We start from the raw sequence: 14,277 nt of genomic DNA on the forward strand, positions 1-14,277 counted from the left end.
GGTTTAACTCAGCAATTCTGCTTCGTCAGGACTGTGCGGCTCGATTGAACGTCATTGACGGTTGCGTTTCCTTGGTAACATAAGCAAAATAAAAATAAAAAACCACGACAACTCTCATCACATCATAAATCTCGCGTTGCTAAATTCTGACTGGTGCAAAGAAATACGCGAGCTCCATTCCATACTGTTACGCAGTCGAACACTGCTGATGACGTTTGTTTAAATGTGACCCACACAAAGTAGTGAAGTATTCCATATGGAATATGTGACGTCACTGTAAGACCACACAGAAGTACCGGTGGGAGGAATAAGACAGATGCCTCAACCCCGGCGGGTTTTAGGACCCTGAAAAAGCCAAAGGGATGAATACAGATAAGAGCTCTCTCATTCTCTAGTGGAAGGTAAAAGAGGAAGAAACAGAAACTCAGGCCCCTGAAACTCGCAGTCTGAGACTTACCCTAACTAAATGATTTCCATAGTTTCAGTTCTGATAAGATTATCGGAGGTAGGTCATTAATGCCCTGGGTATGTTACCATCAGAAAAAAAAACCTGAAAATATTTCATATTTAATTTACTATTTTGAATTAAAAATTTCTGTTTTAAGTTTAATTCTGATTATTTGGATCATTTCGAGCTCAGTGCTTTTTATACTTGTCTGGGAAATTTGCATTCTCGGTGTGGAAGCACACCTATGGTGTAACAGGATATGGATTTTAAAAGCATTTGAGAGTCTAGCTCTCGATTCAGAAGCTCCTGGTGTTTTTGAAGCAAAACCAAAATCTTGAAACTGCACCAATGACCCTATCCTATTTTTCCAGTGGATCTTTCGTTTTCTACAAATTGATTCCCTGGTTTCCAAAATCCCACTGTTGGTATCAGCCTATATGCTTACTTTAAATACTTTAGTTCCCAAAATAATAAAGATTAATTTTCCCATTTCAAGGTCACTTTCCTGCCCTGTGGTAAAATCAGAGGCCTTGTAGAAAACAGCAGCTTGTAGTTAAAGAGTTTATTATTGTGACAAAATAAAATAATGAAATAGGCCCAATAATAATTGTAACACAAAGGTCAGGGTTTTATGCCAAACAGTGAGGAGAATTTCTGGCATGAAACTTTGCTGTTAAGTCATTTAAGTTTCAACTTCATGTTTTGAGCACCACAAATCAAATTAAATTAAAATTTCACCGAACTTTATAGCACTGGACTGGCAGCATGGGTCTCACTTACATATGTTCAGAACTGTAAACAAAACATTTACGATTCGTGTGAACACTTCAAAAGATGGTGTCAACTGTGGCGACTCAAACGGTCGTCTCAGATTGAAAAACCCTGGCAAACAGACATTTGTGTAAACACTTTATTTGTTCACTTTTCTTGAATCAAAGCCCTGTTATATCTACAGCAAATAAAACCATGAAATTTTGGTACAATAAACAAAAGTCAAGCAAAAAAATAAAAAAGTACAGTGTATACACATGTAATAGCAGTAATCAGCAGTAAAGTTTAAAATATATATATAAAAAAAAAAACAAAAAAAAAAAAAACCAAGATGCCTGTTTCTGGAGTCCAGTCTGGAGGTGGCCTTTATTTGCCCACTCCCCAATGTCCAATCCCTTTTTCAAAATGTACATAGAAAAAAGCTGCATAACTAACATCCCCTCTGTGAAATAACTAAATCTGACAGAAAAATATAATAAAAATCAAAAGGCCAAGTCTGTGGTGGCAGTCAGCCTTTTATGAAGGCATCAGAACAAAGCCAAATAAATATTGACACGGCAGTAAAGAGGCCACTGGTAGAGTCACAGAAAGTCCTTGGACATGTTGGCAGCAGGAAGCCCTCCTAACTCTGGTAGACACAGCAAACGTGGATGCCACTAACTGATGCCTGAGGCAGCAAGTCCACATAGAGGCGATATGGCACAGCTAGAAGAAAAGCCCACCTACACCCACTCAGTCCCTGGAGTAGCTTGCAGCAAATGGTATTCCCCCATATCTGAAGCTGACACTCAGGAAACATCTGTGGAGAGGAACAAGGAATGAATACCAATAATATTTATATTATCAGTTACACATTTCATATCACGACATGGCTTCACTTGCTGCTGTGTCGTGTTGGCCCTCTGTTAGTCAGGAGAGACCTGCAGTCCTTAGTATTTACTGCCCTTTTAGAAAAACAGCCTCTATATCTATCTATCTATCTATAATTTCTTCTTCAGTATTGCCAAACTCACTGCTTCACTTGAACTCAGGGGTGTCTGGAGGATCCATAATTCAAAATAGAGCTTGGTAAAAAGTCCTATCAAATATTTTTCTCAATTCAGATGGAGTAAACTGCAGCATGAATTTAAGTTGGATCACCTGATTTCTTTGGCAGATTTCAAAAGTTTGAGTCCATCATTAACTATTCCTGTACCTCCAATGGTTACGTCTCAGTGAAATGTAGACCTTTTAGACTGATTCGGTTTTTCTTTGTTGAAGTGTTGGATTTTTGACAATTGTCCTTGTGTACACAAAGCACCCATGCAAGAGAAAGTGGACTGTTCTTACTGGAGCACTCAATCAAGTTTGAAATAATAAACTTTTGAATAATGTGCTACTTGCTGTTAGATTAAGATTCCATGAGTGTTTGCCTGAATTAATATCCAGTATTTTTGATAATGGTATGATATTTTTCATTTTGTATCATTGTGTTATTAACACAGTTCAAATGCTATTTTAAGTCAAACTGTCTCAGTCTCAGGGTGGCACGGTGGTGTAGTGGTTAGCACTATTGCCTCACAGAAAGAAGGTTCTGGGGCCTTTGTGTGTGGCGTTTGTGTTTTCCCTGTGCGGGTTTCCTTCGGGTACTCTGATTTCCTCCCACAGTCCAGAGTCATGCAGGTCAGGTTAATTGGTGACTTGTTTGTCTCTTATGTCAGTCCTGTGATAGATTGGCAACCTGTCCAGGGTGTACTCCACCTCTCTCCCTGTGTCAGCTGGGATTGGCTCCAGGCCCCCAGTGACCCTCAAAGGTTAAGCGGTATAGCTAATGGATGGATGTCTCAGTCTCTAATGATTTAGACAAGTGGGTTAATATTTGGTAAATGTTGGATCACTAGGATTCACTACAGCAGAGAGGGATAATACGGGTTTTCTAACTGACTAAACACAAGGTGAGATGCTGTGTCTAGTATAAGGTTTTCATTAAACATGACCTGACTAAGCAGCTCTCCTTAGGTAGGACATGCTAGCATAAGCTGATTGTGTGGCATTGTGATACTGACTGTGGACAGTGAAAACAGTGCATTGTCACAGCATACTATAGAAATGTTTTGACATGTTAGACAGTTAAGTCTCCTCCCTTGTATTATTATATTTCCATGATCCACTACTGTCGTTTGTGAAGCTTAGCCACACCTTTAACAGCAAGCTAGACTGCTGTGCAAAATGTAAACACTGAACACCTGCATTGGCCCATGTCCAACTGGTATTGTAGACAGATGAAAAGCAGGACAGAACTTTGAAAAGGTTGTCTTTGACAGATAATGTGAAAATGTGTTTCTCTTTACATTTACAATTCATTATCAACAGTGTGTCATAAACTCTTAAGTTATGATCACTAAAAAGACAAACCTGCAGAGGCAAGTTTTACAGAGACCATTAATAAGCAATAAGTGATTGACAACAATAAATATACTCACAGCTAGCAGGCTGTTCTCCAAACCTTCGCATCAGTTGGTCATGTGTGAACTTGACGAACGCGTCATATTGCTCTGTTGAAGAAAAAACATTTTTTTGGTACTCCGTGTGGATTACTCATGACAAATTGTTTTCTGTACCATGTTTTTAGAACATCATACCTGCAAGCTTTGTCGTCAGTATCTCGTCGTACTCCTCACGGATTTTGTCCTCTCGCTCTTTCAGTAGTCTTTCACAGATCATTCCAACCTGTCTGAGGGAAAATAAAGGCTGCTCTTTCCTGGTGGGAGATGAGGCACCTGAGGATGTACCTGTTAGGAGAGTCAATATCCCATAGTCAATGATTTAAAACATTGCAAAACCACAGTAACTTTGTCAGTCTCATAGAAGAACAGATATTACATTTGATATCCCTCTACTTTAATGCCAAGCAATTGTGGAAGAATGCTCACAATTAAGAAATGCATATCGTACATATATGCCAACACCGTTGTTCTTCTATCTCAAAAGGCCTTCACGTGTTCGCAAATTTCGGTTGAATATTGGAAAAGCAGATGATGTTCTACTTGAGCCTCATGTTTTCCTTGTCACTCTGCATTGTGTCAAGTCAGTTTTATTTATATAACCCATTTCACAAATCTGCCTGGATGGGCTTTACTATTTGCACAGCATACAACACCTACTGTGGAGAATTCCCCACAATACCGGGATGTATTAACACACTGTCTGTTGGAGCATGAGGCAATTTCAATTATTCACAAAGTGGGACTAATATACAAAATTTAAAAAAAAAAATTAAAAATTAAAAAAAAAAGACCCTCCATAATAAAAGAAAATGAAAGGATAAAGGGGGGGGGGGGGGGGTTTCCCATGTCTGCTATTCTTCCTCTGTGGGGGCTGGCTAAGGCTCTGGGATTTTCCATAGTTGTGTGGAATTCAATGGTTTAAAAAAAACACAAACAAATCCCAACATGTTGATGTCAAAGTGGATAGAAACGTCAGTTGCTAGTTACTAGGTGTGCAAAGAGAAAATGGCTAACAAGAAGGCAATGTCGGAATGAATAACAATATGTTGGAAAAATGGACACTCAATCTGAATATCCAACTTGTAACCATGTGCCTCGGTGGACTTATTACAGCCATGTTGTTACTGCAACCACTAATTGAACCAGTCAGTCATAATATGCTAGTGATTTGGTTAGCTGATCCTTGAAATGAATGGTACATAAACTACATTCTTAGAAGTGCTATATGTAAGTTTTCTCTCCCATCAAACACAGTTTCCTGCCGGGAGCGGGTGGGTGGTGATGATAATGGTCACTTGCCACGAGCTTCAACCATTGTTGCGTTTACAAAACCAAAGGTTGGAATACACCCTCTGGGCAGCGCTACGTCTTCATCCTCTCATGCTGAACTGAGTGCAGACTTGACGCTACAGTGACTCACAATCGCAAGTTAGCATTACGAGACGGGACAGGGACAGCTGGTTAGCATACTAACTTTCAGTTGAAGAAAAGAAGTTCTAGAAATAGAACCAAAACAAGACTTAAAATTGGCGTTGTTTTCCCTGGGCGAGTAAAAGAATGGAGTTTTAATTCTGAACTTGCAACGTTTCTTCTAGACTGGCAAACAAACTGCTGTTAATGCTAACATTGGTAACGTAGTGTTAGCAAAAACTTACATATAGCACCTTTAAGGTTCATGATTGCAAGCCATTGTTCTAAATAAATGGTGGATAGCAGTTTACATCACCCTTTAAATTATGACCTCGAACAAGAAGTTGACAGATAGCAAAAACTAGCCTCTATCTTCATAAGATGAGATACCTGGTAGGGCAGATCCACTGTGAATGTTCTGCAGGTCCAGAGGACAGCAGCCATCCGCCTGCTGGAAAGCACTGTCCAGGTGTCGCCGCTTCTGCAGCCGCTTGTACTCTTGTTTGATGTTGTGTAGAATTTGCTCTGAAACAAAGAAACACATTTGCTCCATTATATGACTGACGCCTTCCCACAACGATGCTACACTTGTATGGAAACAAATTTGACAATTTCACGTGGTCTTGCTGATGTATACTCAGGTACATCATGACTTATGACATTTAAATAGATGCTATAAAGTAACTGTCCAATTCAGTGTGGATCAAATACTTCTAGCAGAAGAAAATCCATTCATTATTTACGCAACAGCAACACAAACCATAGAGAAATGTTTCCTGTTATTCCAACACTTCATTTACCCAAACCACTTTACACCAGTAGTAAGAGTCAAAAATGAATTCATAAAAACTGCTACAGTGAATGCCGAATTTACAAAAGGGCGATAAAGATTCATATCACATCGTCTGTAACATGTGTATACCGAAAAAGAACATTAACACAGACAGCACTCGTTTAACTTGACAAATAACGTATGGAGTTTTGTTTTATCCACACGAAACATACCGGTACATACCGGGCAGATGCTACCGCTAGGTTGCGAGTAAATCGTAGTCCGGTATACTATTAGGAGGGACTTTACATGCTTAGCTGCATATTATGTTGACATTTTGATTTACAAGTCGAGTACCTGTAGTGAGTCTCGACGACACTTCCCCGAACGGTGAGGGTTCCATACGTAGATACTTCTGTGGTGAAGAGACCGGAGACATGATCGCGGCGCACCTCCTCCTTTTAGGAGAAGCCGGGCTCATAAGTGGATCGAAGTCAAGAGTCCTTTTTAGAGTAGCCCCGCAAGCCATTACGCTGAAAAGTGTCTAGAAAACCTTAAATTTCCTGTCGTCTGGGAAATTCACTGACTCGGGCCCCGGTATGCGCTGCTAATGCTAGCTAACGTTCGCTAGGTCGAACCGTAGCAGCGATTCCGGGGTGTAGACAATTAGGCACTTTTTTCGTCTCCCGTTGTCTTGTGCTGATAAATCTCACCGACTTTAAGTCAGTGAATATATCTCGAACAAAACGGTATACAACGATTTAAGTTAACCTTCGTAAAAAATCAGATGATTACAGATTTGCTCGCACCACTTAAGAGTACCTACTGCAACGGATGAAACTACCTTTTATTCCGTTCTATTGTATCGGTAGTGGGCATGCGCAATAAAGCGTTTCGTGCTGGGTACTTGTAGTTTTTATTCCCTGTCGCGTCCGTTATTTTTATGAGCTTGAATACTACATTTCCCGAAAACCCATAAAATTTCCTTTTTTTTTTCAAAAATCAAATTTGTTTTGTTTGGCAACAAACGCCCCAAACCACGGCGAAGTTTCAGTTTTACCTAAAACTTAAACATAAAACTTGTAAAGAAAAAAAAAAAAATTTTGTTACCGATTTATAAAAGAATACTCTATTATATTTACAGTTTGATTTTTAGAATAAAAAAATAATACACGTTATACAAGCATTAACACATTTTTATGAGGATTTAGTAATGAGGGAATATTAAATTACCATCGCAGCTCAGCCTTTCTAATTTGATTCATTTCAATATGCGTCCAGGTTAATTGGAAACCTTTGGCTACAATACAACTACAGTGGAGAAGTTATGCAGTATATTGGTATTTCATGTTGTTTCTCAGCCGTAATGTTATTTATGAGCAGGCTACAGGACTCACTGTAAACTGATATTCTGAAATTAAGGTCTATTTTCTGTTCAGAAAAGGTAATGCTGCCTGAGAAGGAAATAATTTGAAATTAAAAGCTAAACTGTATCTAGGTCTTTAAAATAAATCCTCAACTAACTGTCTGTGGATCATGTTCAGACTTTAGAAAGGAAATTAATTAAGTTGGACAAAAAATAGATAGTTTTTCAATCGAGGTAAGATTAAGTATAAATATTATTAAGTGCTGATCAAAACTAATGACTTAACTCAACCACTTAACTCAACCACCCTTGTATAGACACATTTTAAACTGTACAAAACTAGAGGGGGATTGGTAACGTGACTGATAAACACTTGTTCTCGAGCCAAAAAAGCATTTTATATCTATGATAATATAGTACTTCACTAAACAGTATTTTTGTGTGTTGTTATCCTCTAGTGTCAAGCTGGAAAGTGGAAGGAGTCTAAGTGTAAGGGTGTTACACTCTGTAGTGTAAGTGCTATAGGCTGTAGAAAACATCTTGGTAATGATTATTGTCATTTTCGATGAATCTGCTGAATATTTTGACAGTTAATCATTTTGGTTTATAAAATGTCAGAAAATTGTGAACAATGACTATGACACAGTTTCCTAAAGCCCAAGTTGATATCTTCAAATTGCTTGTTTAGTTTGACCAACAGTCCAAAACCCAAAAATTTAAGTTTACTATAACATAAAACGAAGAAAAACAGCAAATGCTCACGATTGAGAACTTGGACTAGGTAATATTTGGTCATTTTTGCTTGAAAAAAAATATTAAACAACTACAAAAAATAGTTCCTAAATGATTTTCTGTCAACTGACAGATATATAGATAAATGAACAAAATCCTGTTGACATCTGTGTGAACAGATGTCGCAGTTTTCCAATTTCCTCTAAGCCAAGAGATGAAAAGAACAGAGCAGATGTTGCCAGCAGAGGATGCTGTGGCAGCCGTTTACTTTCACTTTGTCACTTTTGGGGTTACAAGAAGTAACCACAGCAATACTTACAAAGCTAGAGTCTCTGTGTAGAAATGCCCACTCGCTTAAGAAAGGCTGCCACTATTCACGGTGTTAAATCTTCCACAAGGGGGCACTGAGACATCACTTATGGCCTGTTGCTTTGCCAATCCGCTCAGGGCTCGGACTCCTCTTGTAGTATCTGTTGAATCAATGATTGTTGGATGAGGATCTAGCAAAATGTGCTGTGCCCTCCCGTTTCCCACCATCAAATGATCAATCAAAGAACTGCAGGCGAAATGACAACCAGCTTCAACTTTATTCAAAAATTTGAAAACAGCAATACTAAAAACACAGGACTGACTCTGATTTTTAAGTCACAGATTCCTCATTATGCCGACACTGTACAGAAGCCACTTGACAGTTGACATTTTGACCTTCAATACTCAATAATACAAGAGGCAGCAAAGCATACTGATAAACAGCTGTCTGGATAACTTCTACACCAAGATAAATGTCTACAGAACAATTGTGCTGTGAGATTTCTAGATTAAAAGTACTACATCACCTATTAGAAAAATCACATCTTCTCAAATTCTTTTGTAAGGTCAGTTGTCGATTCTCCACACAATGCATTCACATCAACTTCCACTCAGGTTACCAGCTATTGAAAAGACTCATGTGTCTTTGTTTAGATAAGTAAAATTAACAGCAGACATATTTTTATTTAGAGTTACGCCAAAAATTACTTCACTAGGCCTGTGCATGGGTTGCTTCTGTTCTCCGAAATGATGCCCCACTGCAACAGTAGCACTAAAACATCTCACTGCAATGGTTCAAAAGGCTTGGGGTTTGGACATATATCACCAAGTCACAAAGGTATCACACACATACGAGGCTGAATCCGAAAAAATCCTACATTTGATGAAAGCAGCTATAGTCGGAAACCACTTCACTTTGTCACAGTAGTGGACCAGCACACTGTGTCAAACTTCAGGTTTAACGAATGTGTTCGAGCTTTGGCCAGAAGCTTGTTGTTGTTGCTGTTGTTGTTGTTGTTGTTGTTGTTGTTGTATTGGCTGTATCGCTGAACAAGTCGATTTGAACACTTTATTTTGCAAGAAAACACTGTACAGTTGTTAGGTATACATTTGAACAAAGACACGTTACTCTAAACGTCTAACAGCTAACAAGTAAAGAAATGGACAACAGGGATGATTGATGCCACACAAAATGCCATTTCAGATTTCACATACTCATAAGCTGTGAATTAATTTATCTCCATCTCACTAGTTTATTTTGTGATGGTGATAAATATGTTTTGTTTTGTTGTTGTTTTTTTTCATCTTGAGAATGAATTACCTCTCATTTGTTGAAATCTCTTCACACATTTGCCACTCACTGAGTGCTGTTAGAAGAAGTACAAAAGTGACATGTTGAATAACACTTTTGGAAATAAACAATCAGAGTCATTTGATCTTTTTTTCATTACTTGCCTATAGAAATGTCTACACGCAACATGTACATTAAGCCTGTAGAAAGTCAAGGTGCCAAGATTTATTATATTTATGGTGCAAGACACATGTTAAAATCTAAATGACACAGTAAAACCTCTCTAATTAAAAATGTCAGTAGCCCCTTATCCCATAAATGAAGATATATTGTTTTCAAAACCTGAATTCACAGTACAAAAATATAATATGCCTTCACTAATTGGACATCATGAAGTCAATGGTAAACACCAGACCCAGGATAGTCTTTGATAATCCTTTCAAATCGTGAGTCCTTTCTATGACCTTGCAATACCATTTGGCACTTTGGCACACTATGTACTCACACACAAACGTAAAATAATGCGACCACTAAAGCGTCTATGTGAGGATGTAACTCAATACTTTCAGGAAAGCATTTTTTTTTCTTCTCTGAAATATCTAACTTCTGCTTAATTGTGTAAAATGGCTTTGTTTGAGGAGGATGACATTTACACAGTTTCACCTGTAACGGCCAATTAGACGGCTTCTGCAGAAGTTTCAGTTGACACAGACATTGTTACTTTGGCTATTTTCACAGTGGTCTTCACGCAGCTCTCTGCGGCCCTGTTGGCAGAAATGTTGGCATTTCTGTTCTGGCAGTCTGACTCGAGGCTATTGTCCAACTGCTGGGCACTGCCCCTGCAGGCGTGGCAGGAGCTGAGGAAGGCGTGCCGCAGGTCCTTGCTCCTCAAGGCGTAAATGATTGGGTTGACGGTGGAGTTGAGCAGGCAGAGCATGCTGCAGAATGCAAACACCGTCTTGATGTCATCGTCCATCCTCCAGAAGAGGTCGTAAACCATGATGGTGAGAACTGGGCCCCAGCAGATGACCAGCACCACCAGGATGAGCACCAGGGTCTTGGCCAGACGGATGTCCATGCGTGCCTGCTCAGGGCGCGTGGTCTGCACTTTAGTCCCGTCCGCTGAGTAAACAACGAGGCTCTTCTGGGAGGCCCGGCTCAGCATGCGCACAGCATGGTGGTGTGCTTTCCACAGGATGTACATGTAGGCGTAGATGATGAAAAGAACCAGCACACTGGTCACACCGATCCAGAACATCAGGTAGTTCTCATCAATTAGAGGGAATATGTCTGAGCAAACAGAATTGAGACGTTTACAGTTCCAGCCCAGCAGAGGTAGCACTGCGATGATGATGGAGATGGTCCACATCATACAAAAGGCTATGACAGCCTTGGTCCGTGTCACGATGCGCCTGTAGGCAAGAGGCCGGTGTATGGAGATGTAGCGGTCAATAGCCGTGAGGAAAAGGCTCCCCACAGACGCCGTGAACGATGCCGTGACTCCACCCAGCTTGAAGAGAAAAACATTGGGGCTGTCCTTCCTGTGGAAAACATGGAAGTCCAGAAAGCTGTAGACAAAGATGACACTGCCCAGCAGGTCGGCCACAGCCAGACTGCCAATGAAGTGATAGGACGGCCGGCAGCGGAGGGTGCGGGACTGCAGGATGACGCAGAGCACCACCAGGTTCTCCAGCACCGTGAAGGTACCCAGAGTCAGAGACATCACAGCCACAGCCAGCTGCTGGCTGGGAGTCAGGATCATGAAACACTCCATGTCCATGAAGTTCTCCCCACATTGTATATTGTCAGTCTCGTCTCTGAATGTGCTCCTGTTGCCAAACAAGTCTGTGGCATTGGTGGGGTAGAAGGGGATGCCCTTGAGGATAAGCTCCTCATCCGCAGGCACTTTGTTTGGGAAGGAGTTGCTGCGGAAAGCAGATAAAGGCTTCTGCAGAGAGAAGCTGCCCTTGAAGTCTACATCATTGATGGGGTCATCATAGTTAGCATCGTTGGAGCCCAGATACTGTAAACCAGATGTAATAGTCCGGAAGGTGGTGTCCGCCACACCATCCAGCACAGATTTCATGGCTGTGTCTGAGGGTAATACTGCAGTTTAAGACGCCTGGACAACCTACAAATTGATGAAAAACATTTCAGACATTTCTTTAAATCTGAAAAAAAAAGGATCCCATGCATATTATCTCTGGATATTTTCTAATAAAAATGCCTTTAACACATAATCCAAAATTTTCCATTGCAAACATTTAGAAATACAGAACTCTTTGATAGTTTGTGCTATTTCAGATGTTGTTTTCCCACACACCTTTTTCACACTGAGTTCCTGGATTGGGCACAAACCGTATCTGCTCTTTAAGAGCCCCGGTGTACTTACTAATACTGTACTAGGCACCCTCTGCTTATCAGCACACATGAAATGATTCGTCACTGAGCTTTTACTTTTCAAAAACAGGAAACCTACACATAGAAACAAGAAAACGTGAGGCTGAAAATAAAAAAAAACCCTCTTTTTTATTTTTTCTCCTGTGAGGTTTAGCGCCAAAAGATGAACGGTAGGCAGACAGAACAATGCAATTCCCATGCACCTGTATGGACTGGAGCAGCGTTGCAAAAAACGAACCCACGAGCTAATTTCCTTCCATGTGAAATAACGTACAGGACGTGCACGCTCAATTTTGGATCGTCCAATTTACTGCGGTAGTAAAGAGATATGTGAGAACAGCGGGGGAAGTTGCTATCATGTCATTTAGATATGTGCAGAAGTTATTTTAACCTCAGGCTATTGAGGAAGTCTGATCAGCTATGTAGGAGCGTAGATTTATTGCGGGGAGCACAAATCCATTCAGGCATCCGCACATTAAAAAAAAAAGGGGCGACCACTGACACTTTCACGCCGGAGTAAAACAACGCAAAGCATTTCAAGTGCAAACGCGACACTGAGCAACACTGAAAGCCTCGGTGTGATATCTGAAGGAGAAAAAGTGCTTCTTTACCTTACATAATTTTTCCCAAGTGCGCAGAATCGCCCTCTTACCGCCGCGCGTTAATCCAAGTCAGAAGCGCATCATCCGACCAACACCGATCTTACATAAAGGGAGAGACAACCAGCGTGCGTGTCTTAGAGGGAGACCACCGTCGCTGTCATCATTTCAGAGTTTCGTTTTCAAATTGTGTGCGTGACACAAGTTTTTTCATAAAATGTCCGCAGAAGTGTCTCGCCGGTCTCGGGAGTGCGCTCCTGCTCGGTGGATGCAGGGTGCAGGATGCTGCCGCTGGCCCCCGCGTCTCTCCAGCCCCTCTTCTCCCTGTCTCCACACTTATGAAGCGTCGCTCCTACGAGCCCTGTCACGTGTTTCCACACAGTTTTACATCTGCCCTCCCCGCGAAGCCGTCGAGTGCGGCGCACAGGAGCACGGCAGACGACAGTGGTGATGGAGGCTTATAAAAAGGATCTGATTTGAATTCCCGGAGCTGATCTTAGCAGCTGACGGGCTCGGGCAGAGAAGGCGGGCATGGACACAGCACAAGGCACAAAGGCACAAGGCGCAAAGCGCAAAAAAATAAATAAGCAAGATTACCAGCAATTTGGAATAATCGCTTTAAAGCCCAAATTCACAAGGTAATTCTGAGCAGAATTTCTACAGTTTGCAGGAACAAAAAAGATGCATTTTTCCTATAAAGTTTCCACACGAAGGTAACTTTTAATGGCGCCTTCCTTTCATTGTCAAAGGCAGATAGAGGTTGCAGACTTAATTGATAGTCGGCACATGTCTGTTAATCGTGTGGATAATTATCCAAAATTGAAATCCTCAAAGCGCATAAAGAAGACGCTATCGTTTGTGATACCGGCTGAGCTGCGAGTGTTGAACCCAGTCGACTTCACCATGTCTTTTCACCCCCTAATAAACATTGTTTAATTTGTACCTATCCAGCTGTTCACTTTCCTGATATGTTGGGTTTCAAACCAACTGTTTTCAGCACGTATATGTGAGTCAGTGGTTATATTTGGGGGGGGAGGGGGCTGCAAAAGAAAAGAACATTTTAAAGGCCAATTATTTCATCTACAACCTTGAAAATAAAACTCAGACAAGATTGATGGGTGATGCGACAACACAAGATGATTCATATACATTTTATTATGTTTTTTTTTTTGTTTTTTTTGCTCACTACACATTCACTCTGACCTCAGGATAAACAAGAGCGTTATCAGCCCATTTGATCAGATTACACACCAGCAAATAAGCAATCAGATCCTGCAATGAATCACAATAACAGAGATATGGCTTTTGCTTGGCCTTAATAAAAACGGATTCAAATCGCCGACTATGAATGATCTAATTTCCACTCACTCATTCGGGCCATAACCGTGGCAAACATTTTAGTGATGTTTTTTTTTTTCCCTCCTCACACCGTCTTACACAATGGCAGAATCAGCGGTGCAGTCCAAGGAGACAGGAGTTCAGTGGCTGCTTTGTCGTAGATAAAGTCAGAATAGATGCATCAATCTGACATTTTGCGGCCACAGATTGCCCTGGCAGACAGTAAATGAAAACCTTGCGCCACGTTGGCACTGAAATGTGGCTTTGGCTCTGTCATCAACCCAGGTGTAATTATTGATCAGCCATAGCTGCCATCTATGTTCGAAACAAACAAAATGTTCTACTTTGCAAAACG

At 40.7% G+C, this 14,277-nt stretch overlaps 2 protein-coding genes across 3 annotated transcripts; both read right to left on the reverse strand.

The window, feature by feature from the left end:
* Positions 1–1,006: 1,006 nt before the first annotated feature.
* akirin2 (akirin 2) lies at positions 1,007–6,760 on the reverse strand. Its single transcript, XM_040126129.1, has 5 exons — positions 6,245–6,760; positions 5,506–5,640; positions 3,841–3,990; positions 3,682–3,753; positions 1,007–2,018 (listed from the first exon to the last, which is right to left on the reverse strand). The coding sequence occupies exons 1-5, from the start codon at positions 6,414–6,416 to the stop codon at positions 2,008–2,010; spliced, it is 540 nt and encodes a 179-aa protein (XP_039982063.1). The 5' UTR covers positions 6,417–6,760; the 3' UTR covers positions 1,007–2,007.
* Positions 6,761–8,626: 1,866 nt separating this feature from the next.
* On the reverse strand, positions 8,627–12,860 carry cnr1 (cannabinoid receptor 1). 2 transcript variants are annotated; one of them, XM_040125618.1, is made up of 2 exons: positions 12,602–12,860; positions 8,627–11,716 (listed from the first exon to the last, which is right to left on the reverse strand). In XM_040125618.1, exon 2 carries the CDS (start codon positions 11,669–11,671, stop codon positions 10,262–10,264), a length of 1,410 nt encoding a protein of 469 aa, XP_039981552.1. In that variant the 5' UTR covers positions 11,672–11,716; positions 12,602–12,860; the 3' UTR covers positions 8,627–10,261. The 2 variants fall into 2 exon arrangements, with proteins under 2 accessions (XP_039981552.1, XP_039981550.1); XM_040125616.1 differs by having other exon boundaries at positions 12,597–12,860.
* Positions 12,861–14,277: the final 1,417 nt, after the last annotated feature.

This window comes from Xiphias gladius, chromosome 4 (assembly GCF_016859285.1).
Source record: "Xiphias gladius isolate SHS-SW01 ecotype Sanya breed wild chromosome 4, ASM1685928v1, whole genome shotgun sequence".
Classification (NCBI taxonomy): Eukaryota; Metazoa; Chordata; class Actinopteri; order Istiophoriformes; family Xiphiidae; genus Xiphias; species Xiphias gladius.

Bases quoted from the DNA above. Each gene is read 5' to 3' on its own strand.
- cnr1 (XM_040125618.1), bottom strand. From the start codon at position 11,671: ATGAAATCTGTGCTGGATGGTGTGGCGGACACCACCTTCCGGACTATT.
- akirin2 (XM_040126129.1), bottom strand. From the start codon at position 6,416: ATGGCTTGCGGGGCTACTCTAAAAAGGACTCTTGACTTCGATCCACTT. The intron at 3,991-5,505 runs GTATCTCATCTT...CTCTCCTAACAG, and splicing joins CAGTGGATCTGCCCTACCAG to GTACATCCTCAGGTGCCTCA. The intron at 3,754-3,840 runs GTATGATGTTCT...TTTCTTCAACAG, and splicing joins ACTGACGACAAAGCTTGCAG to AGCAATATGACGCGTTCGTC.